At 41.8% G+C, this 25473-nt stretch overlaps 2 protein-coding genes across 15 annotated transcripts in view; one reads left to right on the forward strand and one right to left on the reverse strand.

The window, feature by feature from the left end:
* Positions 1 to 25473, forward strand: part of ZNF613 (zinc finger protein 613) — a 55572-nt gene that overhangs the window by 26585 nt on the left and 3514 nt on the right. For 2 of the 13 annotated variants that reach the window (XM_087871162.1, XM_087871165.1), the window contains 4 exons: positions 16596 to 16700; positions 19643 to 19842; positions 21089 to 21259; positions 21539 to 21631. In XM_087871162.1, the coding sequence (XP_087727288.1) occupies positions 21121 to 21259; positions 21539 to 21631 (232 nt within the window). In that variant the 5' untranslated portion in view covers positions 16596 to 16700; positions 19643 to 19842; positions 21089 to 21120. Of the gene's footprint in view, positions 1 to 13411; positions 13575 to 16595; positions 16701 to 18390; positions 18548 to 19642; positions 19843 to 21088; positions 21260 to 21538; positions 21632 to 25473 lie in introns of those variants that run through there. The other 11 variants (XM_087871163.1, XM_087871167.1, XM_087871166.1 and 8 more) reach the window with 11 other exon arrangements.
* Positions 709 to 7161, reverse strand: LOC123778046 (uncharacterized). Of its 2 annotated transcripts, XM_087871176.1 has the most exons (4): positions 6981 to 7161; positions 4189 to 4315; positions 3803 to 3895; positions 709 to 2990 (listed from the first exon to the last, which is right to left on the reverse strand). In XM_087871176.1, exons 1-4 carry the CDS (start codon positions 6993 to 6995, stop codon positions 1342 to 1344), a joined length of 1884 nt encoding a protein of 627 aa, XP_087727302.1. In that variant the 5' UTR covers positions 6996 to 7161; the 3' UTR covers positions 709 to 1341. The 2 variants fall into 2 exon arrangements, with proteins under 2 accessions (XP_087727302.1, XP_045631167.2); XM_045775211.2 differs by lacking the exon at positions 6981 to 7161 and having other exon boundaries at positions 4189 to 4380.

A 25473-nucleotide genomic window follows, 5' to 3' on the forward strand; every position in this document is an offset into this window, starting at 1 on the left:
TCTTTTTTTTTTAAGGATTTTATTTATTTGACAGAAAGACACGGTGAGAGGGAACACAAACAGGCGGAGTGGGAGAGGGAGAAGTGGGCTTCCTGCTGAGCAGGGAGCCCGATGCGGGGCTCGATCCTAGGACCCTGGGATCATGACCTAAGCTGAAGGCAGACACTTAACGACTGAGCCACCCAGGCGCCCCTCCATTTAAATCTGCCAAGTCATCAACTGTGTGCTGCATTCTAATTTCATTGTTAATTATGTGTAGGGGGAAATTCTACCTTGGAATCAATGAAAAAAACATTTTACTCAAGGAACTTTCAAAATCTTCTAGGCCCATTTACAAATACCAGGAAATGGGTGGCAGGGGAGGAGATATTCAGTATTTTATTAAGATTCCTTACTAAAATAATGAACCATGTAGTTCAATTACAACTTATATAGCACTGTAATGATATAAAGATTAAATGCAGACTATTCTATTGGCAAGTTTTGTGTATTTTTTTTTTTAAAGATTTTATTTATTTATTTGACAGAGATAGAGACAGCCAGCGAGAGAGGGAACACAAGCAGGGGGAGTGGGAGAGGAAGAAGCAGGCTCATAGCAGAGGAGCCTGATGTGGGACTCGATCCCATAACGCCGGGATCACGCCCTGAGCCGAAGGCAGATGCTTAACCGCTGTGCCACCCAGGCGCCCCAAGTTTTGTGTACATTTAAGTACATGTACTAGGGAGTCACAATTGCTATGCTAACACATGCAATTCTCAATTATGAACAATCATTTTAATATTAAAAATAGATGTAAAACACATGTTCTCACATAGTTCTGATATAATATTTGCTGTGTTTTCTGACAAGTGTATTTATTTACATACTTAAAATTTTCCATAATGCTGATTATGTCACAATTATATTTACATACTTAAAATTTTCCATAATGCTGATTATGTCACAATTACAGGAAATGACATCCCACATGATAACCATAAAAGAGGATACTCCAGGTTCACTGAAGTATAGAATTTTTTCCTCAGTGTCAATTCTCTGATACCGCTGCATGCCAACAACATCCTCACAATCAATACACACACACAGACACACACAGACACACACACACACATTCCCTCCTATTTGTTCCTTCTGGCTACATTCAGTTGACATGTGTGAAGGAAGGTATTTCCTCCTGTCTGGCATTCTGCCTAGTACCATTCTCTTATAAGCATGAGGTGTGAGTCTGGAGGGGGGGAAAAAGTGTGTCCACGTCCGTAGTCTTAAGGTTTCACTCCTATGTAAACTCTGGTGTAATCAGCTATTCACTTTCAATGACAACTTCTGGATATTCACTTCATTCATGATTTCTCTCCTCTATGAGTTTTCTGGTGTAAAATGAGGCTGAATTTGTGGGAGAAAGTTTTCCAACACTCACTGCATCCATAAGGTTTCTCTCCTGTGTGAGTTCTTTGATGTATAATAAGATGTGACTTCTGGGCAAAAGATTTCTGACATTCACTGCATTCATGGGGTTTCTCTCCTGTATGTGTCTTCTGATGTAAAACGAGGCTAAACTTGATAGGAAAAGTTTTCCCACATTCACTGCATCCATAGGGTTTCTCTCCTGTATGGATTCTCTGATGAATAATAAGGCTAAACTTGTGAGAGAAAGTTTTCCCACACTGGAGGCATTCATAAGGTTTCTCTCCCGAGTGAATTCTCTGATGAATAAGGAGATAGGACTTCCGGCTGAAGGCTTTGTGGCATTCATTGCATTCATAAGGTTTTTCTCCGGTGTGAGACCTCTGATGAATAGTGAGGTGTGACTTTTGGGTAAAAGCTTTCTGGCACTGCCTGCATTCATAAGGTTTCTCACCTGTATGTGTTCTTTGGTGTAGAATGAGACTAAACTTGATGGAGAACGTTTTTCCACATTCAGTGCACCCATAGGGTTTCTCTCCTGTATGAGTTCTCCAGTGAGTATTGAGGAGTGACTTTACACTAAAGCCTTTTCCACATTCGCTGCAGTGATAAGGTTTCTCTCCTGTGTGAGTTCTCTGATGTCTAATGAGCTCAGATCTCTGGATGAAGGCTTTTCCACATTCACTGCACCCATAAGGTTTTTCCCCTGTATGAGTTTTTTGATGTAAAATGAGGCTAAACTTAAGGGGGAATGTTTTCCCACATTCATCACAGCCATAGGGTTTCTCTCCTGTGTGAGATCTCTGATGAACAATGAGCTGTGACTTGTTGCTGAAGCTTTTCTCACACTCACCACATCTGTAGGGCTTCTCTCCTGTATGAGTTCTTTGATGTGAAGTGAGTTGTGACTTATCGCTGAAGCTTTTCTGACATATACGACATTCAAACCGTTTCTCTCCTGTGTGAGTTCTCTGATGTTTATTAAGGCAATACTTATCAGTAAAAGCTTTCCCACATCTATTGCATCCATAAGTTTTCTCTCCTGTATGGATTCTCTGGTGTAAAATGAGATGGGATTTCCGGCTGAAGGCTTTCTCACATCTACTGCAACCATAGGGTTCCTCTCCGGTGTGTGTTCGCTGATGCTTAATGAGGTCTGACTTCTGGGAAAAGGCTCTCCTGCAGTCACGGCAGTTATACTGTTTCTCTCCTGTTCGAGTTTTCCAATGTTTAATAAGCTGTGACTTATGGCTGAAAGCCTTTAAATGTTCATTATATTCATTGTATTTTTCTCCAGTATAAATTTTCTCATGCTTAGTATAAAGAAAGACTTCGTCATAGCCATTAAATTCAACTTTCTTTCTTGCATAGCTTTTATTCTGAATAATGTACTCTAAACTAGGTTTCAAATGTTTCCCAAGTATGTCAAATGTATGGTATCTTTGTGCTAAAGGGACATCAAAGTTTAGGCTTAGAGACAATATTTTTCTAAATGCATTATTTTCGTGGTGACTCTCCATAGTTTCAAGGTTGCCTTGATTTTCTTTGTGCCCATCTGTATGACAATCAACTTCCCAGGTGTCTTCTAGAAAGGAGACCAATGAGCCACAATGACCATGTAATAGAATTCCATAGCAAAGGCCAAGCAGAGAAGAGGAAATGAGGCTGGGTATACAATGAAAGTCTGAGACATTTGTAAGTGGAAGGAGAAAAAAAAAAATGGAATAAACTATAGAATGTGGAGACAAGGGACAATTTACAAATGCTGAGTATATTAGATAAGAGAGCTATAACCATGAATAATGGGGATGGAGATGAGGAGAAGGCAGGTAAACTGAGGATGCCAGGGAGAAAGATTAGGAGAACAAGTTCCAAGATGAATTAAAGTGGAATATGATCCAAATACATAAGAGAAGGAAATGTATTCTTTTTATTTTTTTGGAAACTTTTTTTTTTTTTTTAAGTAGGCTCCACACCCTACATGGGGCTTGAACTCACAACCCTGAACACACTCTACCAAAGGAGCCAGTCAGGCGCCCCCAGAAATGTATTCTTTTAAAAACCAAGCAAAAGAATCCTAATATGGAGAGATTAAAAGGTAGAGTCAAGGGGCGCCTGGGTGGCTCAGTCGGTTAAGTGTCTGACTCTTGATCTCAGTTCAGGTCTTGATCCTCAGGGTCGTGAATTCAAGCCCTGTCTTGGGTTCCATCCTGGGCATGGAGCCTACTTAAAAAAAAAAGGGAGCCAATATTAATGTATGTGGGAACTTATGTTCCCTGTGCTGTCACACTAAGAGCTTAAAAACTTCAAGATTTCACCAAACAATAGGTGCCTCACTGTTTCTGACCAAACAAGAATTTCCCTCCATTTATGTCACAGGGCTGGTTTTTCACTCACCTGGATGACTCTGACTCTGGATTTCTTCCTCTGTTATCCATGGTGTTCCATTTTCCAACTGGTAGAATGCATCTGCTTTGGTAACTTGGTACCCTACTCAAGGAAAATTATAGCAGATCCATGGACCCAAATACTTGGGCCACAAGGCCTCTGAAAAATGGGGAAGGTTATATTTAAGGGCCTGTACAATTTGGATCGTAGCCAAATAATGGCCTTTTACTTTGGGCGTGAAAGAAAAGCACTGTTAGAGGCCAGGAGGTACTAAAATCTATGATATATGAATTCAAGTTCAAAAAAGTAAGGTACTTGTAAGGCGCCACACATTTCATCACTGAGAAAGGAAAGGCAATTGATTGCCTACATTACCCTGGGAAAGCTCTGCTTACCCACTGATACTAGGTTGCTATAATTTTCCAACATCACATCTTGATACAGGTTCTTCTGAACGGGGTCCAGTAGCTGCCACTCCTCCCATGTGAAAACCACAGCCACATCCTTGAATGACAGTGACCCCTGAAATAGAACATTCCTATTCATTTCTAAAGGGATTATCATTGGTTAATACTGTGAAGATAAGTATAATATAATAATTTATCCTATGGTAAGTCATTTGACTGCTTTCTGTATAACTAGCGTTGCATTATGCTTTGTAGGAAAAACTGTTTTTTTATTTAAAATATCCTGTCTTTATGCTTCCAGTCATTCATTGATGTACAAGTTCCCTCTTTCACAAAAGAGAAATAGAATAGAACATCCTCAAATCCTTTAATCTAGGAACTATCTACAATCTGTGTGAATGCACCCATAGTCAGAGACTGCACTAGATACTCCTTTGTATATAAGATTCTCTCCTACCCTGAAGGAGCATACTAGCTTGCAGAGAGAGGAATGCAAGTGCATGAGAATACAACACATTTACATAAGGCGAGAAAGAAATGTACACCACGTGGGCACCAATGGGGAGGAGAAAAATTATAAAGGTTGAACTTCAGAGAGGGGAGGAGGGCAGTGAATGGAATTCAAGAAAGAAGTAACATGAATGACAGCACAGTGAAAAACCATGAGCATTTAAAACACTACAAATACATTTCTTCCTGAGTTGTGAAGTCAAATGACTGAATTTAGAGTAGGTAGAACACACTATAGGCACTCAAAAATTTTTTCACTTATTATTTTTGTTAGTTAAATGTTGATAGGGATAGACTTCCGAGGTACTCGGTTAAGTGCATTTAATAAGTTACAGAAAGTACATAAACTGTAACGTCAGTTATGACAATGGGTATTAGGTTCTGTGTGGTAAAGCATTGACTCAGCAGGCCTGGGTTCCCCAAGCACTGCATGCTCCAAAGAAAGGCCTGTCTTCAGGAGAACCGGCCCCTGACTTGGTCCTGGGAGATAACTTCTGAACCCCTGTAATATCCAGCCCTCTACAGGTGTTTTCACATTCCTGAAACCTTGGGCTATGCTCTATCAGTTTGAATTTTGGGGGCTGGCGACTCAGTAGCGGAGGTTAGTCATGTATGCTGAATGCCTGTGTTGACTGACTCCCAATAAGATCCTAGGCACCACGGGGCATGTGAGCTTCCCTGGATGGCAACACTTCCCACCTGTTGTTACACATCACTGCTGGGACAATGAAATGCTATTCAAGCCACTCCACTGTGCAAGGACAACCGTAAGCTGGTGCCTGGTCTCTCCTGGACTTTCTGTGTCTTTTGCCTTTGTTGACTTTAGTCTGTATCTTTTCACTATAATAATTCATACCTGTGAGAGCTTTTTTTGAGTCCTTTTGATTTCTTTCAGAGAATCATTGAACCTGAGGGTTGGCCAAGGACCCCCCCCCAACTCAAATATATACAAATTCATAGTTACATATTTAAATCCTGACAGGGGAAGTCAAAAGAATACACCTAAGTTATTATATAGTTTATCTTGAGGATGATGAAAAAGGATTAATAGAGGACTTAAGTGTTTAGCTCTAGAAACTTCTGTACTATTTGAAACTTTGAAACTGAGAACACTTTAAGCTTTACTAATGTAATTGGAATTTTAATTTAAAAAAATTTTTTTGGAATTTTTTTAAAATAGAAGAAATGGATTATGAACTGAGATTATGAAGGAAACATTCTAAAACTTTGCTAATAGATGTAACTTGGAAATGTTTGCTAATGAATATAAATTGGGGTTTCTCAGCCTCAACCCTACTGACATTTTGGGCTGGATAACTTTTTGTGGTGGAGGCCTGTACCATGTGTTGTGGAATGTTTAGCAGCATCCCTGGCCTCTATTTACTACATCCTATTAGCAGTTATGACAATAAAAAACGTCTCCAGACATTGTCAAATGTCCCCTGGGCAGACAAAATCATCCCGAATTGAAAACCACTGATTTAAAGAAAAAACTGAATTTTGAGGGCTGTTTGTGGAAGACCAAATGATGGTCTTAGAATCCATCCATTTTTCTTGATAATCTAGATATTATCCCTGGATAAAGTCAGACCACCAGGAGCCTATGGAATTGAACTACTAATACTAAAGACAAGTGTGCAGCTCGATTTTATGAACTGTTTAGAATTTTCTGGGTCATAATCTATTTTCGAACTTAAAATAACTTGTACATTGGGGCACCTGGGTGGCTCAGTCAGTTGAGCATCTGCCTTCAGCTTGGATCATGGTCCCAGGGTCCTGGTCTCTATCGCTATCTCTGTGTCTCTCTCTCAAATAAATAAATAAAATCTGTAAAAATAATAATAATAATTTATATAAACATACGATTTACATATTCTCATTGCAACCTGGCTGTGAAGTTAATCCTTTGTCTATTTTTCCCCAAATACTTTTTTTTTTAAAGATTTTATTCATTTATTTGACAGAGAGAGAAACAGCCAACGAGAGAGGGAACACAAGCAGGGGGAGTGGGAGAGGAAGACGTAGGCTCCCAGCAGAGCAGGGAGCCCAATGTGGGGCATGATCCCTGAGCCGAAGGCAGATGCTTAATGACTGAGCCACCCAGGCGCCCCTATTTTTTCCCAAATTCTGACATTTATCTCTTCATGCTATATCTGGTATAGAGTAGTCCTCATAAATACTGAATAAACATATTCTTTTAATACATGTATTATAAGTCTCTTCAAACCCAGGGAAGGCCTAATGGAAAATAAATATATAAATAAACTCACTTGGGACTTGGACATTTTCTGGAGCCCTTAGCTACCATCAGAAAGTCTAATATATGCTCTGTTGTTGATTCTGGGCTCTATTCTGAAGCTCTAGTTCAAGGTCTCTGGTCAAGGATGCAGTGTTGATCTTCATACCTTCACTTTCTTCCCTCATAGGAACTATTTTATCCCAGGAAGCCAGGACCTGGGGATGAATATAATAGATTTTTCTGAGTTGTTTGAGTCCTTATTTGTATGTGTATATGTATTTTAGATATACACAAATACATATATATATATATATATATATATATATATATATATATAAATTTATGTTTTCTTTAGATCGTAGGTTAATATGATAGTCTAAAGAAAAAAGTAATATATAACCTGATGACTTATTTTTCAATAAACATATAATTATTTTATAACAAAGAAACATAAACAAAGCTGTCATCGTTAAATTATGTAATTTTACCAAAACTGTACTCAAAACTAAATCTGCACTTAGAGAAAGACCATTATCAAAGAAACACTGGGGGGAAAATCCAATGAGAAATTTTTAAAATCCTAAAAAATCCAGAGAAACAGGTATAAATACTGGAATACTGCTTGCTAACCTGTCTTGGGTATCTACTGGGTGATCTTTAACTGTATGAGTAGTTAGCACTGTTTATTTTTTGTTTTCGTTTAACAAATGGGAAAAGAGTCTCAGAGAGGTTGAGAAACTTGCTCTAAGTTCACATAGTAAAGTGGCAGAATGTGGATAAAACCCTTAGGTCTGCCCAAATCCAAAGTCCATATTTTTTTCTCTGAGTTAAACTTACCTGCAGGTGTTCTAACTGCTTACCTGGAAAACCTACAAGAATCGATTAGTAATTACATTTGTTATAAGAGTTCAGTAAAGAAAGGGAAGATTTTTTTTTAATTAGCTGCTTTTATATCTACCAGAAAATAAAAAATAAAATAACCATTGCAGACCCTCAAAGACAAGAAAGGAAGCTGCCCCAAGCACTGACCTCCCCACAAGCCACGCCATTCACTGACCACCCCTAAAGATCAATCACTGACCCCTCCCCCCAAGTACATCCCAAACACTGACTTAAGCAAAGACATCAAAAGCACTAAACTATCTACCAAAGATGTCTCAATCACTGAACCCCCACCCCCAACCCCATGAATATTCCCACCATGGACACTGGCATTAGTAAACCCTCCCAAGGACCTCCTGATCATTGACATGTTCCAAGGATTCTTCAGTCACTGACCTTTTTCCAAGGATGCTCCAATTGCTGACATGCCCCTCAAGGCCGTCCTAAGTACCAATCTTCCCCATAATTCCTTTTCAGACACTGACACAACCTCAAAGACACCCCCATTCCTGACTTCTTTCATGAACACCCCAAACACTGACCTCCCATCATTCGTCATCAATCAGTGACCTTACCTGAAAGATGCCCCTGTCACTGACCTATCCCAAGCGCATCCAAATCACTGACTCACTGTTTAGGTAACGCCAATGACTGATTTGCCTTCAAGACCGCCCCAGTCACTGACCTCCCCTACAAAGCAATACCCCAAGCCCTAACAACTTTCTCCAGGCCACTCCAGGCCACTCCAGTCCCTGACCATCCCCAGGCCTGCACCATTTCCAACTACCCCGCTCCCTCAATCACAGAATACATCCCCCACCCCACAGCGGCTTGCTTCTCTCATGGACAACCCAAGCCTCCCCTACCATTAACTCCAAATCTCCACAAACCTCGCTCAACCTTACTCCGCTCCCAAAAGGCGAAACTGAGACCCCTTAAGAGAGCCTTCGCGCACCAGTTGGGTGGGTGCAAAGAGCCACGGTCCATCACTTCGGCTTCAGACTCACAAACGCTACTGTTCCACCTCACAAAGTCAAGTTTAACGTCTGTGGCATCCGAGTCTACAGGCTGCCAAACCACCACCCCGGAGGCATCCTTGCACAGTGGAAGATTCCGTTCGGCTTTCGGTCTTTAGACAAAGACAGTACAAGAGAGTATGGCGGCGCCCTGTTGGCCGATTTATGTGGGAGCCGCCATATTGGAAGACCTGTCGTACAACTCATTTTTCTGCCCGAGAGGACAGTACTAGCCCCGGTACGTCAGTTGTGAGCGACACAAAGGGCGATGCGCACGCTCCCGTCTCTATGGATGTCTTAGGCGCACCAAGCCCAAAGGCCGTGGACTCCGCTTTGCGGGCGGAGCGCGCCAAGCAGCAAAACTTTGTAGCGGGCACGGCCATCTTGAAAGAGATGCACATGTCCGTACAGGAGTGGGCGTCCTCCTTTAAGGAGTGGAAAGCATTGGAGCAACTTTAGGGAATGCTTATACAGAATGGTTTAGAGTTCCGAGAAGCCAAAGTTGTACGACAAAGGCGGTAGGCCTCGCTGTGGGCACAGAGTAAACTAATGTAGTTTAAGGAAAAGATTTTTTCTTGCCAGGAACGGTGGTGGTGGTTAGGTGACATCTCCAGGGTGAAAGGCGAGAGGGCTAGTGGGAAAGTAGAGCTAGTAGTGAGGGAGGGGCTATGCTCTTCGTAAGGTAGAGGGTAGAGAAATGTGGGGATAGACTAGAAATTGTTGGAAGAAATTTCTTAACAGATTTTTATATCAACTCAAATGTTTTCACATTTAATTTCTAGTGAAGTAATTATCATAATTGGAATTGAGTTAAAGAGAATGAAAAATATTTATTGGGTAGATAATTCTAGATTGTTGTCCCAAACCGGTTCTACTGATGAATACATTTTACTGGCTGCTATCCTTTTTCAAAAACTGGACTCTGGGGAGGTGGGGCCTGGATGGCTCAGTCAGTTAAGCGTCTGCTTTCAGTTCCGGGTCCTGGGATTGAGCCCCAGGCCAGAGGGCTCTCTTTCAAACCTGCTTTTCCCTCTCCCTCTGCACCCCCCACCCCCGCTTGTGCTCTCATGCTCATGCTCTCTCTCAAATAAATAAATAAAATCCTAAAAAAAAAAAAAGAAAAAAGAAAAAAGAACTTGATACTAAAATGAATAGCTAATTTATATTAGGCGTATAGACATTTTTTGAACAGGGAACTACTTCAGGTGTAGTAATTACGTTATCTTGCTTAGTACTCTGAAAGCTGATGTGGAACTGGTGTCTGGATTGAACAGCCAAGAAAAAATTCTTGAAACATCTTTGGTGTAAATAGGTGGTTTTATTAATGCATGGGGACAGGACCCTTGGGCAGAAAGAGATGCACTGGGAGTGTGAGGAGCAATTGATTATATACTTTCAATTTGTAAGAGGGTTAGGGATAGCATAAATCTCTAAGGAATTTTGGAAGCAAGGTTTCCAGGACTTTGAGGGGGCTAGCTATTGTTAGGAAAAGGTCATTTATTACTGTCTAATAAAACCTTAGTCACGATGATGTGGGAAACAAAGGCAGAAGAAAAATTATTAAATTTCCTTACTACTTGCAGCCCACTGACAAGCCCTTGAGGTGGGCTGAGTTACATTTCTGTAGGGACTCAACCACCTGGATGTTGACACTTTGCTAAGGTCAAGAGGCAATCTTAGCCCAACCCCGAGGATCCTGTAAGTCTACTTTGACATATAAAAATTCCTTTGGAAACTTCCTTTATCTCTACCTTTCCCCCCAAGATACATGTTGGCAATAATCCCCCAAGTATATGACCCACCAATATACATCTGAGGAGTCTCATTGAGTAAGAGACAGGCAGGGGTGTGTAGGAAGAGATAGGTAGGGAGCTAGGTGATCAGGTGCACAGAAATCCTGGTCAGTTCTAAATAAAAGACTGTTGGTGGAGGCCCACTTTGGCAACCCTGTCAGGACCCCTCTCAATCCTGAGAGCTTCTTCTGTGTGCTTGCTTAATAAAACTCTATCACTTTACTTAATCTCCTTTGTCGGCAAGATTCATTCTTTGAACCTGTGAGACAAGAACTTCACTCTCCTGCTTCATTGAGACTCTTCAGATGTACATCAGTGGGCCGTATGCTTGGCAGATGATTGCTAACATATATCTTGGGGGTTAGAGATAAAGGAAGTTTCCAAATGAATTTTTGTATGTTGAAGTAGAGTTACAGGATCCTGGGGGTGGGGGGGTTGGGCTAGGATCTCCTTTTGCCCTTAGCAAAGTAATAACACTGAGGCAGTTGAGTTCCTAGAGGAAGGTCACTCTGCCTGTCTGAAGGACTTGTCAATAGATATAAGTTTTAAGGAAATTTAATTTTTTTTCTTTTGCCTTTCTTCTCCACATCAAAAGCTACTGATGATGACTTTAAATATTACCCTCACTTCACACATGGGGGGGAAAAGGCCAAGTCTATCAGAATGCCCATTTCCTCAGTATCTCATCAATCTTTTAATCTTTGCCCATCTTAAGGGTGAATAAAAACCTTACTTCAGGGGCACCTGGGTGGCACAGTAGGTTGGCTGTCCAACTCTTGGTTTCAGCTCAGGTCATGATCTCACGGTTGGGAGATTGAGCCCTGTGTCAGGCTCCATGCTCAGCGTGGAGTCGGCTTCAGACACTCTCTCCCTCTCCCTCTATCCCTCCCCCCTCTCAAATAAATAAATCTTTTGTGTTTTTTTTTTAAGATTTTATTTATTTATTTGACAGAGAGAAAGAGAGAGAGAGCGAGAGTGCACAAGCAGGGGGAGCGGCAGGCAGAGGGAAAGGTAGAAGCAGGCTGAATCCTGCAGGGCTCAATCCCAGGACCCTGGGATCATGACCCAAGCTGAAGGCAGATGCTCAATGGACTAAGCCACCCAAGTGCCTCTGAAATAAATAAATCTTTTTTTAAAACTTATTTCTGTTTTTCTTTAATCTTGTAAGTTTCTTGTTTACTTCCACCCCCCCCCCATTTTAAGTTGGTCAACTTTTTCTTAATTGTATTGTGGGTATTTGTAACAATTATTCTACCCCCATTCTCCTATATTGACAGACACCCTAGTTTGGGGCTATTATGAATAAAGGAGCAATGAATTTTCTTGTGTAAGTCTTCCTAAGGACATATCATTTCAGTGTTTTTGAGTAAATATATAGGAGTGGAATTGCTGCCTCATGTGGTTCTCAGTTTTTAGTTATTTACTTAAGTAATCTCTACACCCAACATTCTGGGGATTCTGACTGAGCCACCCAAGCGCCCCATGGTTTTATTTTGCAATTCTCTTAAGCTTAAGAGTAAGTTTTGAAAGGAGTTTTACTCTTTTAAAGTTTGTAAAAGTTTAAGTAATATGGATATACTAGTAGTTGATTTTTAATTTGGGGGCTTTATCCACAGATTTATCGTAAAGGAAACTTCAGAACGAATCCTGCAAATACAGTTCTCTGCACATAGGAATTTCCTTTTCCTCATTCTTCTAGGAGTTACATGTTAATTTTGGTTGGATTAGATTTGGTATTTACATTATGATGAATATGTGAATAGTATTTATAGCTCAGCCATGTAGTGTACAATGATTATTTTTCCTTTCTTGTACAATTTTTTTTTTAAAGATTTTATTCATTTATTTGACAGAGAGAGAGACAGCCAGCGAGAGAGGGAACACAAGCAGGGGGAGTGGGAGAGGAAGAAGCAAGCTCATAGCGGAGGAGCCTGATGTGGGGCTCGATCCCATAATGCCAGGATCACGCCCTGAGCCGAAGGCACACGCTTAACCGCTGTGCCACCCAGGTGCCCTTTCTTGTACAATTTTTAATTCTTCCTGGAGTTGTCTTATTTATTCCTTCCAGAAATTCTGGCCCTTGGTTCTCAGAAAGCCCGCCCTTGGCACTAGCTCCACGTGGGAGCCCGCTACCCTCCTGTGAATAACTTGCCACCTGAACACTGGCTTGGGACTGCTCTCCTCACTTTTCTGGGCGGTAACTGAGGCTCGGTTTCTTCCAGTCGCTGTTTTTCACTTCCTTGGATAGCTTTATCATTCTCCCTGTACAGTGAGTGTTTCTCCAGATACTTTTTTTTTGTCCTCAAAAATCTTCCTCTCTGCCTCCATATCCAGTCAGAAGCGTTCCTAGGGTATTTGTCCTTTGGCCTTTACGTTTGCTTTTCTTCTTCCGTGAAAGACTTTTTATTTTTGTACGATACCTAAGATGGCTGCGCCTTGTGTGTTTTCCAAATCTTTCTTCGTGCAAAGTGGATTACTTTTCTTGCCAGCCCGCTGAGGTGTAGATAGCCTACCCCATGTTTGCCTTGTGTAAGTTTGAGTTTCTGAAAATCCGTGCAGTTTGCAGCGCAGGATTTAAGGTGCAAGAAATGGGAGTATTTTCGGTAGGTTTTCTCTGTTCGAGCCTTACCTGGGTATTCTGCCCAAAACGGCCACTTCGCCTTCTGTACCTCGATTATTGAAAGATGGCCGCATACGGGACCAATGGCCAGATGGGCGCAGACATATTGACTCTAGGAAAAGCCGGAAGTCCAGACGGCCGTGCTCCGCAGAAACGCCTCTGGCCCTCGTCGGCCTCCGTCACCGGCGCGGAGGCCGGGCATGGGCGCGGCAGGAGTATTCGCGGAAGTGCAGCTTGTAGGAGGTCGCGGTGGGGTCACTAGAAAATCAGGTCTGTGTGTGATACGGTTTGTGGAACAGGATGAGAGGTCTAAGGTGATTGTGGGTTCCCGAGTGGGTGGAGGCGTGGGTTCCGTTGGGGAGAGGAAGCAAGTGGAAGCCCGCGACGGGGAGTCTGTGGGTGCGGTGGCTTTGGAGTCGGTTCTGAAGGATTGTGGGGGTCAGTGATTACAGGTGTGTGGAGATCGACGTTTCCGAGTCGGTGGTCAGGGTTTGGTTTCTGTCTGTAGCGCCCAGTGATTGAGGACTAGGGAGGGGGGTGGTTTTTGTCAGTGAAAGCGGTGTCCACTTCAGATTCGGGTTTTAGCTTGCGGCTCAGCGACGAGCGGGGGCGCGCGGTCAGCGAACTCTAGTGTTTCGGGATTATTCCGGGGGTGGGGGAGGTCCAGGTGTGTCGGCTGTTGAGCGGTTTGTGGCAGCTGAAGCACGTGGGTGGGTGGGTGGGTTGAGGTTCCAATGTTTCTTTCCCTCCAATCCAAGCCCCTAGTTTGCCTTTAGCTTTACACATCTCCGCTCGACCCCGTAGTTACGAGAGCTTTGCTGGAGATGGAGGATTAAAGACAACCAAAGTGGTTTCTACTAAAGATGAGGATTTTGCCCTTTCTGCAGGTACACTGTGTGCACGCATACGCACGCACACACACTTGGAAATGTTTCTTTTCGGTGCCATTGTAACACAAGTAAAGTAACATTGCTGTTACCCCAGTTTTGCTCCCCAGTGCTAATATTCGTTAACCTTTTTTTTCCATTTATTTCCCCTTCAGTCTTTATTTTTCGATGTTTCAGTTCCAGTAACCTCCTGAAACACTGGCATTGTTTGCCTCAATATTTAGTTTCATGTCATAAATACCATATGATACACAAAATTTTTTTTCATTAAAAATTGTTTGTTTTTTTAACTTCTGTAACAGTCAGGAGGCAAATCTGTGCCAAAATGACTGGAATCACTTAGTCTCTGCATTCATTTAGATAGAATTTAAAGATGTTTAAGTAATCTCTACACCCAAGCTGGGGCTCAGACTCACAACCCTGAGATCAAGAGTTGCATGCTTCACCCACCAAGCCAGCCAGGTGCCCCTAGATATAATTTAAATACTTAAATATTCCGTTAATCATTTTTGAAAGCAGGTTATGATTCTCCATTTACCTGTGCATGTGGTTTCCTGTCCGTCGTGCCCACCTTGATCTTCAATTTTTTTGCCATTGTGAATGGTGTTTTCAACTTTTTGTTCTCTTTCAATTTACTATCTCTTAGAAGAGCAATTACATTAAAAATACTTATTTTGTTTCTGCTTACTTCACTGAATTCTTAGTATTATGAGCGTCCCATTCCCAATGATTTTTATTTGAACATTCAAACATAGTTTAAAGAATTTTATGTTTGAGCACCTCTTATGCCTACCACGTAGATTTTCTCATCATGATTTTGTTTCCTTTATTCCATATCTATCCGTATATCACTTCTCAATCCCTAGTCTACCTTTTTACGTTTTTAAACATGTTTTTCGAAGTAAGTAGCAGACATTTAAATATTTCTCCCTAAATGTTTCGCAAGCATATAATTAGAGTTCCACCTGTAGCAACCACTAATCTTTATGTCTCTATCGATTCGCCTGTCCTGGACATTTCATGTCAATGATGCAAATGCAGTCATATGCTGTGTGCACTTTTCTGATTGGTTTCTTTCACTTAATGTAAGAGGCTTATCCATGTGGTAACATGTATGTGTACTTCATTCCTTTTTTATACCTGAATAATATCCCATTGTGCGGATATAGCGTTTTGTTTATCCTTTCATCAGCTGAAGAATATTTGGGTTTTTTCCACATTTTGGCTCTTATAAATAATGCTCCTATAAACATTTGTGTATAAATTTTTTTTAAATGCCAGTGTAATTAACATAGTGTTGATTAATTTGTACAATATTCAACAATCCCATGTATTACTCAGTGCTTATCAAGATAAGTGTACTCTTAATCCCCTTCATCTATTTCACCAATCCCCCCACCCACCTCCCCTCTGGTAGCCATCAGTTTGTTCTCAATAGTTAAGAGTTTGTTTTTTGGTTTTTCTCTCTCTCTCTTTAAAGTTTATTTAAGTACCCTCTGCACCCAACGGGGCTTGAACCCATGACCCAAAGATCAGGAGTTGCAGGTTTTTTCAACTGAGTCAGCCAGATGCCTTGGTTTGTCTCTCTTTCTCTCTCTCTCTCTCTTTTTTTTGTTCATTTGTTTTGTTCCTTAAGTTCCACATATGAATGAAATCATACGGTATTTGTCTTTCTCTGACTGGCTTATTTCACTTAGCATTATATTCTGTCGATCCATCCATATTGTTGCAAACGGCAAGATTTCATTCTTTTTTATGGCTGAATAATATAACATGTATATTATATGTATACCATATAATACCAATATATACCATATATACTAATAGTATTCCATTATATATATATATTATGTTATGTATACAATATGTTATATATAGTTATAATATATGTGTTATAATATTGTATACACACACACACATATATACACACCACATTTTCTTTATCCATTCATCTATCAGTGGACATTTAATTTGCTTCCATAATTTGTTTATTGTATATAATGCTGCAGTAAACCTAGGGGTGCATATATCCCTTTGAGTTAGTGTTTTCATATTCTCTGGGTAAATACCCAGTAGTGCAATTACTGGATCATAAGTTTGTTCTATTTTTTTTTTAAGATTTTATTTATTTATTGACAGAGAGAGCCAGCGAGAGAGGGAACACAAGCAGGGGAAGTGGGAGAGGAAGAAGCAGGCTCCCAGCGGAGGAGCCTGATGTGGGGTTCGATCCCATAACGTCGGGATCACGCCCTGAGCCGAAGGCAGACGCTTAACGACTGCGCCACCCAGGCGCCCCGGTTCTATTTTTAATCTTTAGAGGAATGTTGTTATGTCTTCCATGATGGTTACACTAGTTTGCATTCCCACTAGCAGTGCATGCGGGTTCCTATTTTTCCACGTCCTCGCCAATACTTGTTTCTTGTGTTTTTGATTTTATTATCCTGACAGGTATGAGGTGATATCTCATTGGGTTTTGTGTGTACAAACTTTTGTGTGGACATGCTTTTACTTCTTCTGGATATAAACCTGGTCTGGAATTGCTGGGTATAAATGGTAAGTGGTAATTTGTTTAACTGTTGGAGGAACTACCAGACTATTTTCCAAAGTGACTGCACCATTTCACATTTCCATTAGCAGTTATGAAAGTTCCATTTCTTCCACATACTCACCAACACTTGTTATTTCCCTTTTTTTTTTTTTACTATATCCATTGTAGTGAGTGTGAGTGGTATTTCAATTTGTATTTGTATTCTCTGAAGAATGATACTGAGCATCTTTTCATGTGCTTATCCTATGCATAACTTGAGGTATATATATTTTCACTAAATATTAGAATTTCTAATAGCTGCATAATATTTCACTGGATGTGTGTACTTTTATTCATTCAATGAATTCTCTGTTAGCAGACCTAATAATACTTGTATATCAACTTTGCATGCTTGTGCCAATATTTCCTTTCCAAAGATTCCTAGATTCCAAAGATCCCCAAAGAAATCCAACGTGGCTTTCTGGGATTCTAGCAAAATCTCTATTGATATTCAGTACAAAGTGTTAAACCATTCCCCTAAAATAGTCAGTCATGTAACACTTCTATAAGAAATGTGTGTTTTGGAATGCTACCAACTTGTTTATTTATTTATTTTCAAGTAATCTCTACACCCAAAATGTGGCTCGAACTCATGACCCTGAGATCAGGAGTCACATGCTTTTCTCCCTGAGCCAGCCAAGCACCCCAAAAATGCTATCAACTTTTAGATATAAGGTCTGTAATCAGCCTTCTGACTAAAAACTTATTTTTTTACATCAGAAATATAATTTATTTAATACATAGAATGTAAGATGGAAAACTTATTTTTGATACATGTTCACTGAAATCTCTGAAGTTCTGACTCTTATTTAATCATATTGGGGGAACTTTTAATAATTTCCTTCCTTGTCTCTGATACTGATTATTTTTATTTGATTCTTTATTGAATTAACTGAGTAGCATTTCTAGAAGAGTTATACATAATGGTGGTGTTACTGCTCATCCTTGTCTTGTTCTTGACTTTAGAGAAAATGCTTTATTGTTCTGCTGAAGATATGTAGGACATATTGGATTTTTTTTATTGAGGTGAAATTCACAAAACAAAATTAACTATTTTAAAATGAACAATTCAGTGGGTTTTAGTAAACATATAACATTGCGCAACCACCACTTCTATCTAGTTCCAGAACATTTTTATCTCCCTGAGGGAAATCCTGTACCAATTAAGCAGTCACTCCCCACTGTCTCCTCCCCCAGACCCTGACAACTACCAGTCTGCCTTCAGTTTCTGTGGATTTGCCCATTCTGGATATTTCATATAAGTGGAATCATACAATATGTGACATTTTGTGTCTGGCTTCTTTCACCTAGTGTGTATCATGATTGTGTATTGTGTTCTGGGGTGTTCCTTCAGTGCTTGGCCAGGCCGTTTCATTTATAGCCCTGCCTTAACCTTCCTTTCCTGCTTGCATTGAGTGTAGAGATCAGCCAGAGGGAAAGCTTAGGAAAGGAAAATGCCCTGCGCCTGTACTTGGCTTTATAAATTCCCCTGTATGCCCTGGGGCTTTTGAATGGCTTAAGTTCCCTAAGAAACTCTCTTCCCAACTTTTTCTCCAGGCCGGGCCGTTCAGCTGCGCGTCAACGGTCATCTTTTGTCCCGGGCAGCTGGAGGTTGTTGGTCCACCTTACATTGTTCTTTTTTTTTTTTTTTTTCAGATTTTATTTATTTATTTATTTAGAGAGTGCACACGAATGGGGGGAAGAGCAGAGGAAGAGGGAGAGAGAATCTCAAGCAGACTCCACGCTGAGTGCGGAGCCCGACATGGGGCTTGATCCCACAACCCTGAGGTCAGGACCTGAACCGAAATCAAGGGTCAGTCGCTTATCCAACTGAGCCACCCAGGCACCCCCACCTTACGTTGTTTTTGAGAAACATCCACTGCTTTTCCATCTTGTGTGAGGTCCAAATTAAAGGGATGAGCACATTGCATTAGTCCTTAGGGTAGGCCTCACAGTTTGGAACAGATAAACACAATGCTTGGCAAATAAAGTCTGCTCTACTCATTCCAGGACCAGGCACCAGAGTCCCCCACTGGGAATGCTGGTTCCCATCTCTAGGACTATGACCAAACTGGGGAGGGGGTGAAGCAAGGGCAAATAAAAATGACACAGAGCTTTCCTCCCATTTTTAAGTCGCCTTGTTCTTGATGGAGTGATCACTCTGCTGCTATAAACCTGTGATGGTTGTTCAGAGTCGTGATAAAGGTTTTGTTTTGTTCTCTATTCTGACAGTCCTTACTTGTTGTTTCAGTGTTTCTGTGGAGGCACGCGGCCTTGGAACTTCCCACTCTGCCATTTTCGTTCAGTGGCATTTTCCTCCATGATGTACATGGTTACGATTAATTTTGTTTTGTCTTTTAGGTCATTGGTGCTTTTTTAAAGAAATAAACTGACTGCAGATTTAGTTTAAATGATGGCCTCTAATCCACCCTCCTTTCCTGCCCAGACATAATTTTTTTCTATTGGTTTGCCTTTGTTTCCTTTCACATGATGATTAGTGAAAATGGTTTGTTAGGTCATGTTTTGCTGAGCACATTTGTCTGCAAACTGAGGTGTGTATAAAAACTTTTGTCCATGAGCACACTTGGTCTTAAAGGAATAGATGTCCAAATCCTCACCTGTTTTACGTGTTCTCCTTCCGAAAACTGACTTGTGTGAGAACCCGTCTGCTGTGGGGTGTTATGCTATGCTGGTTCTCCTTTCTTGGCTCCCTTTCACGGACTCCACTCCACTGCATAGAAGAAAGTGTTCACATATTCACAGTCTGGTGTTTCATTGCTCCAGAGTGCAGTAGCCTCTGGGATTTCAAATAAAGGGACAGATGGCCTTGAAGTGCAGTGAGGGGCAGTAGCAGGAATAACACTGGGTCCAGAGGGAAATGTGCACTCAAAGTGAATTTACATTTCAGCCCACAGGTCCTACTCTAGGAGCAAGATCCAACAAGTAAAGCAAGGACGAGGTCTCAGGACCTGCGTGTGGTCATTGTGGGGTCACCATTGACCAGAGACCAAGATTTCAGGAATTGAGGGGAATTCAAGAAGAAACTAAACACACAATTCCCCATTACTGGCTGTTTTCCAGTAACAGAAGAAAATGATTAAGGACCAGGTGACTTTGTTTTATTCCTTCCTTCAATCTGTGATTGATTTCTGGAGGACTTTAAAACTCAGTTGACTTACGTGGAAAAGTATAAATTGGTAAACTAGGACTTGTGCCGGAACATACTGTGCAGACATAGACTTAGATTCCAACTTCAGTATCAAGGCAAATAGGATCAGGAATGTATTGTTCAGGGGCGCCTGGGTGGTACAGCGGTTGGGCGTCTGCCTTCGGCTCAGGGCGTGATCCCAGCGTTATGGGATCGAGCCCCATGTCAGCCTCCTCTGCTATGAGCCTGCTTCTTCCTCTTCCACTCCCCCTGCTTCTGTTCCCTCTCTCGCTGGCTGTCTCTATCTCTGTCAAATAAATAAATAAAATCTTAAAAAAAAAAAAAAAGAATGTATTGTTCATAGGATCCACACTAAATGACTAATGTTAGAACATCACAGGTGACTGGAGCGTCCTACAGGCTACGCTAGCTTTCAGCTTATACCTCTGGTGGCCATCACAGTTAGAGAATCATGATGATCACAGCATATGCAGTGATGGAAGAGAAAGCAGCCTGGTTCCACAAGGATGTCACTATATATTTCATGGCACTTGGGTGTCAGGACTTTTCTTTAATGGTGCTTCCTAGACGTTGTATGGTAGACAGTGTCCTTAGCTTCAGATTTCTCCTCAGTGCAAAAGAAGGTTTCTTGACGAGCTCTTTGAGAATAGACTAGGAGAACTCAGTGGGCACAGTTCTTCCTGGGATCTTAACAAGGTGACCCATGGACCCAGCCTTGAGGCTGGCAGGGTTAATGTAGAAATAAACCCTAGGTGACCTAAGAAAAATGCTCCTGTTCAAAGCGAATTCCTACTGCCTCCTCTTTTATTACCTTTTAAAATTTAACCCTGTAAAGGTCCCTGAATATATCTTAAAGATAAAAAAATTCCAGTGATTACGAAGTCTAGAGCAAAAGTAAGATTCTTCTTCATGTATATGTAGAGCTAATGCTTCACGTACATATATTGCAAATGTTTTCAGTTTCGCAGGGGAATTTAATGGCTACTTATTACAGAAACTTGTGATTTGTTGAATGCTACTGTATGATTACGGAATATTTTGTTATATACAGAATTGAATGTGGATGTATTTTTGATTCTATAACAATGTAGTTTAAAAAAAAAAATCAAAACACCTAAATGTATAGATGTAGCCTATGTGGGGAATATGAGCACAGCAACTTCCTTTATATGCCTTCCATTTCAGTAACTAGAGGAACACGCACATGAAACAGGGCCATGTTGTTATGGGGATCGCTGACACTGGAGGATGTGGCCGTGGACTTCACCTGGGAGGAGTGGCAGCTCCTGGCCCCTGCCCAGAAGAACCTGTACCGGGATGTGATGTTGGAGAACTATAGGAACCTGGTGTCAGTGGGTGAGGACAGCTACCCTGGGTCACTTAGGGGGTCCCCATCATTGGCCTTTCCTCTCGTAGCTTCTGAGAGCTCTGGCATGTCTGCGCCACTCAGAAGTATAGAGTCTCAGTCCCTTCTCTGGCCCCAGAATGGAGGCTATCATGTGCCCGTCCTGAGAGAAGACCTTTAACTTTGCTGATCTGCAAATTGCGTGGCTCCTAAAATATAACATTGTTCTGTGTTGGCAGAGCCCAGCCCAGTTCACAGAGCCTCCCTCCTCTCTCATTTCCTGTGAACAGGGTACGTGGCCAGCAAGCCTGACGCACTCTCCAGATTGGAACAAGAGGAACTGTGGACGACAGAAGATGAAATCCACAGTCGATTCCATCCAGGTGAGAGAAAACCAACAAGGAAGGTGGTGAGGAAGTCGTCTTTAGTCACTCAGAGGTGTCACAGCTGCCAGGGTGTCTGAGGACATGTGAACAGAGCTCTAGGAATCTCCCCGAGAAGCGCTCTTTTTCCTTGAGGTGCTTGGAGCCCTTATCTCTTCTTGGGTTCAATCCCTGTTTGTTTCATACAGATCTCCACTAATTTTCTCTCTAGTTTTCTTTTTAGAATTCTCAACTCTTACCACCCTTCTTCTCCCAGCACTATATCGCCACCTGTTCCTTCTGCTTCTCTTGCTATGAAAGTCTGTCTTCCACACCTCTCTCCAAAGAGAAATGTTTGATTTGAGCACCGTCTGCTGACTGCTGCCCTTTCCTGCCCCTTTGGATAATGTCAATTTCCTTTCTTAATATTCACCTCCATTTTTGATTGGGAGTTAGAATTTCAACAATGTGAATTTGGGGGGGACATAAACATTCAGTCCACAGTACCTGCTGTTCTTTAAGTCTTACATCCTGGCTGTGTAGGAAAACCTCATGGGTCTTCTTTACTCTGACACCATGACCACACACACAGTACTTCTGACACCACGTGTTGACAGTTTTCCTCACACCAAGCAGTTCTTTGCAGCACCAGCCAGGTGTCCTACAATTGACCTCAATTCTGATGTTATCATTACATGGGGAAGCATAAGATCCCACAGGTTAAGGGCTCTGTCACATTAGATTGCCCCCCACTTACTTACTTACTTTCTTTCTTTCTTTCTTTCTTTCTTTCTTTCTTTCTTTCTTTCTTTCTAAAAGATTTTATTTATTTATTTGACAGAGCACAAGCAGGGGGAGGAGCAGGCAGAGGGAGAGGGAAAAACAGGCTCTTCGGTGAACAGGGAGTCTGACGTGGGGCTCGAACCCAGGGCCCTGGGATCATGACCCGAGCCAAAGGCAGATGCTTAACCAACTGAGCCACCCAGGCGCCCATATTTTTTATTTTTTATTTTTCTGGAAAGAATAATCACACTTACTGATTAAGGAAAAGGGTATTCTTTTTTTACACCCCCCCCCACTCTTTAGATATCAATCACAATTAGTAGGTCCCCTGGTTACTCACAACGTCTGTCTGTCTAGGCTACAATTCAGAGGTTCCCATGACTTTCTCCCCCTTGGATTTGATTGCTTGCTGCAACAGCTCAGAAAACTCAGGGAAATACTTGCTGTTTACCAGTTTATTATAAAAGGATATGATAAAGGATATGAACGAACATCCAGAGGAAGAGATGCATAGGGTGAGGTATGTGGAAAAGGGCATGGAAGCTCCAGGCCCCAGTCTCCCAGCACCTCCATGTGTTCAGCAATATGGAAGCTCCCTGAAGCCCGTGCTCCTGGAATTTTCTGGAGGCTTCCTCACAGGCATGATCAGTCATTAACTCTGTCTCCAACCCCCTCCCCTCTCTGGAGGATGGAAGGTGGGGCTGAAAGTTCCAAACTTCTAATCATGGCTTGGTCTTTCTGCTGACCAGCCCCCATCCAGCAGCCCACTCAGAGTCACCTTATTAGAACGAAAGACCCTCTTATCAACCCAGGAAATTCGAAGGGATTTATGAGGCCTGTGTCAAGAGCCAAGGTCAGAAACAAAGATGAGAACAGAAGATGCTCTGAGTGCTCTTATCACTTAGGAAATTGTAAGAGTTGTAGGGGCTCTCTGTGGGAACCAGGGGCGGTGAAGTGTGTTTTTCCTAGACACTTCCATAACCTTCTCAGCTCCCTTATGTAGAGTATTTGCTATTCCTGTTGATTTCTTAAAATTTGTCATTGATTGTTCCCAGCCCAGACCACATCATTAAACCCCATGCCTGCTTTGCTGTAATTTCCTTGTATAATTGTTCATTCTGATCATTACTGTAGTCCGTGTTAAATGAAGCTGCTGGATTCATTCCCTTGAATCTTTCCTTTTCCTTATGATAATCAGTAACAGTAAGTCCCAACTAATCATATTACCAGTCTTTTTTTTTTTTTTTTTTTAAGATTTTATTTATTTGAGAGAGAGAGGGAGAACATGAGTGGTGGGAGGGGTAGAGGGAGAGGGAGAGGCAGACTCCCTGCTGAGCAGGGAGCCTAGGGTGGGGCTTGATACCAGGACCCCTGGATCATGACCTGAGCCAAAGCCAGACGCTTAACTGACTGAACCACCCAGGTGCCCCATATTACCAGTCTAATAGGATGGAAATTTCTCTTTGATAAACAATATCCATGATACAGCTCTTGCTTATATAGAGTTTGCTTCCCTCTTCCTAAAGTCAAGGTCAGCTATATTTGAAGGAGTCTCCTTAATGTGTTCCATACATGAGGATCTTTGTTTTAAATATTTTTGCTTACCTTAAATGTTATTTTTGTTTTGTTTTATTTTGTTTTTGGTAGCCTCTTACACACAGGCCCTGACAGTTGTGAACAACAGCAGCAACAACAAAATTCTTTTTGGGAGATGAGTTTGTATGAGGAGAAACAAAATTAAGCAAAATAAACAAATATGATGTCTTGTGATAAAAAGTTCCAGGAAGATCCGTGGGACAGCAGTGGAATAGTGCGCAAAGCCCTGGAGCTGCTCTAGCACCTGGGAGTCTACCTGGGGCCTCTAATCTTAGCTCTTTAGGGAGTGGGAATATGTCTTTGGTAAGATGCCTTTGAGCAGCTGTATGAGGGATGTGAGGCCTCAGGTGAATTGAGCTCCAAGTAGACAAAATGGTGAGTTCAAAGGCCCAAAGCTCGGGTACCTGGATGGCTTAGTTGGTTAAGCTTCTGCCTTTGGCTCAGGTCGTGATCCCGGGGTTCTGGGATCAAGGCCCACGTCAGGCTCCCTGCTTGCTTCTCCCTCTCCTGCCCCCTCACTTGTGCTCTTTCTTGCTCTCTCTCTCAAATAAATAAAATCTTTAAAAAAAAAAAAAAAGATGAAAATCAAAGGCCCAAGGCAGGAGGGTGTTTGTAGAACCTCAGGGAAGCCCCTATGAATACAGGGAAGGGAGCCAGAGGGCGTGGCTGGCGATCATGCAGAGATAACGGCAGTGGTGTAGTGGCTGGAGTTGGGAGTAAACAGCTCATGTAGGACCATGGAAGGACATTTCACGGGCTTGATATTTTTAAATAATGAGAGAAGAAAACAATAGGGAGTTTTCAGTAGAAGACATATATGAAATCATACTCAGAATGATGGCTTTGGCTCTTCATAGAAAGGAGACAGTAGCAGATAGGGGTTGATGCCTGAAACCAGCTGGGAACCTGTCGCCATAGTCCAGGACACCTGCGGAGAGAGGATGAGGGTTGGTCAGCTTCCGAATGTGTTTATAAAGAGGGCAGAAATGATTTCCTACTGAAGTAGATAGAGGGTGTGAGAGAAAATACAAAAGCAGGATGCTGGTAAGTCTTTTTGGTGCGAGTCTGCGAAGAGGGAGTTGCCATTTCTGAGATGAAGAGGCTGTGTGGAGAAGGTGTGGTTTGAGAAGTCAGGGGCTCTGTTTTGGACATTGTACGTCGTCAGACCATGCTTGTGCACATCCAGGTGCAACATGCTGTCTTTGGATGTACCTGAGTCGTCCAGGGAGAGTTTAGGACTAGAGATAGAAATACGGATTGAGTAGATCTCCTGTGATAGGTGTACAGATTAAGAAGAGCCTTGGACAACTAGCAATCAGAACAATGACTATTTGTTAAATGCAGGGTTTCCTAATATGGTACCCAGACCCCTTTTGAGAGTGTGCTTTTTTTAGATTTGGGTGATGGCCTGGGCTAGTCTACATACAGTGCCATAAGCAGGCCTTCATGAGCCTAGGTGGTGAACCAGAATCTTTGTATGTGCT

The sequence above is a fragment of the Ursus americanus genome, chromosome 21 (genome assembly GCF_024610735.1).
Source record: "Ursus americanus isolate L20-20 chromosome 21, mUrsAme1.1.p, whole genome shotgun sequence".
Classification (NCBI taxonomy): domain Eukaryota; kingdom Metazoa; phylum Chordata; class Mammalia; order Carnivora; family Ursidae; genus Ursus; species Ursus americanus.

What these genes read in the sequence shown, in the direction of transcription:
- LOC123778046 (XM_045775211.2), bottom strand. Translation starts at nt 4,357, where the DNA reads ATGATAATCCCTTTAGAAATGAATAGGAATGTTCTATTTCAGGGGTCA. An exon ending in TAGCAACCTAGTATCAGTGG is followed by an intron (nt 3,896 to 4,188) that starts GTAAGCAGAGCT and finishes TTCCTTGAGTAG; the next exon opens with GGTACCAAGTTACCAAAGCA. An exon ending in CCAGAGTCAGAGTCATCCAG is followed by an intron (nt 2,991 to 3,802) that starts GTGAGTGAAAAA and finishes TCTCCTTTCTAG; the next exon opens with AAGACACCTGGGAAGTTGAT.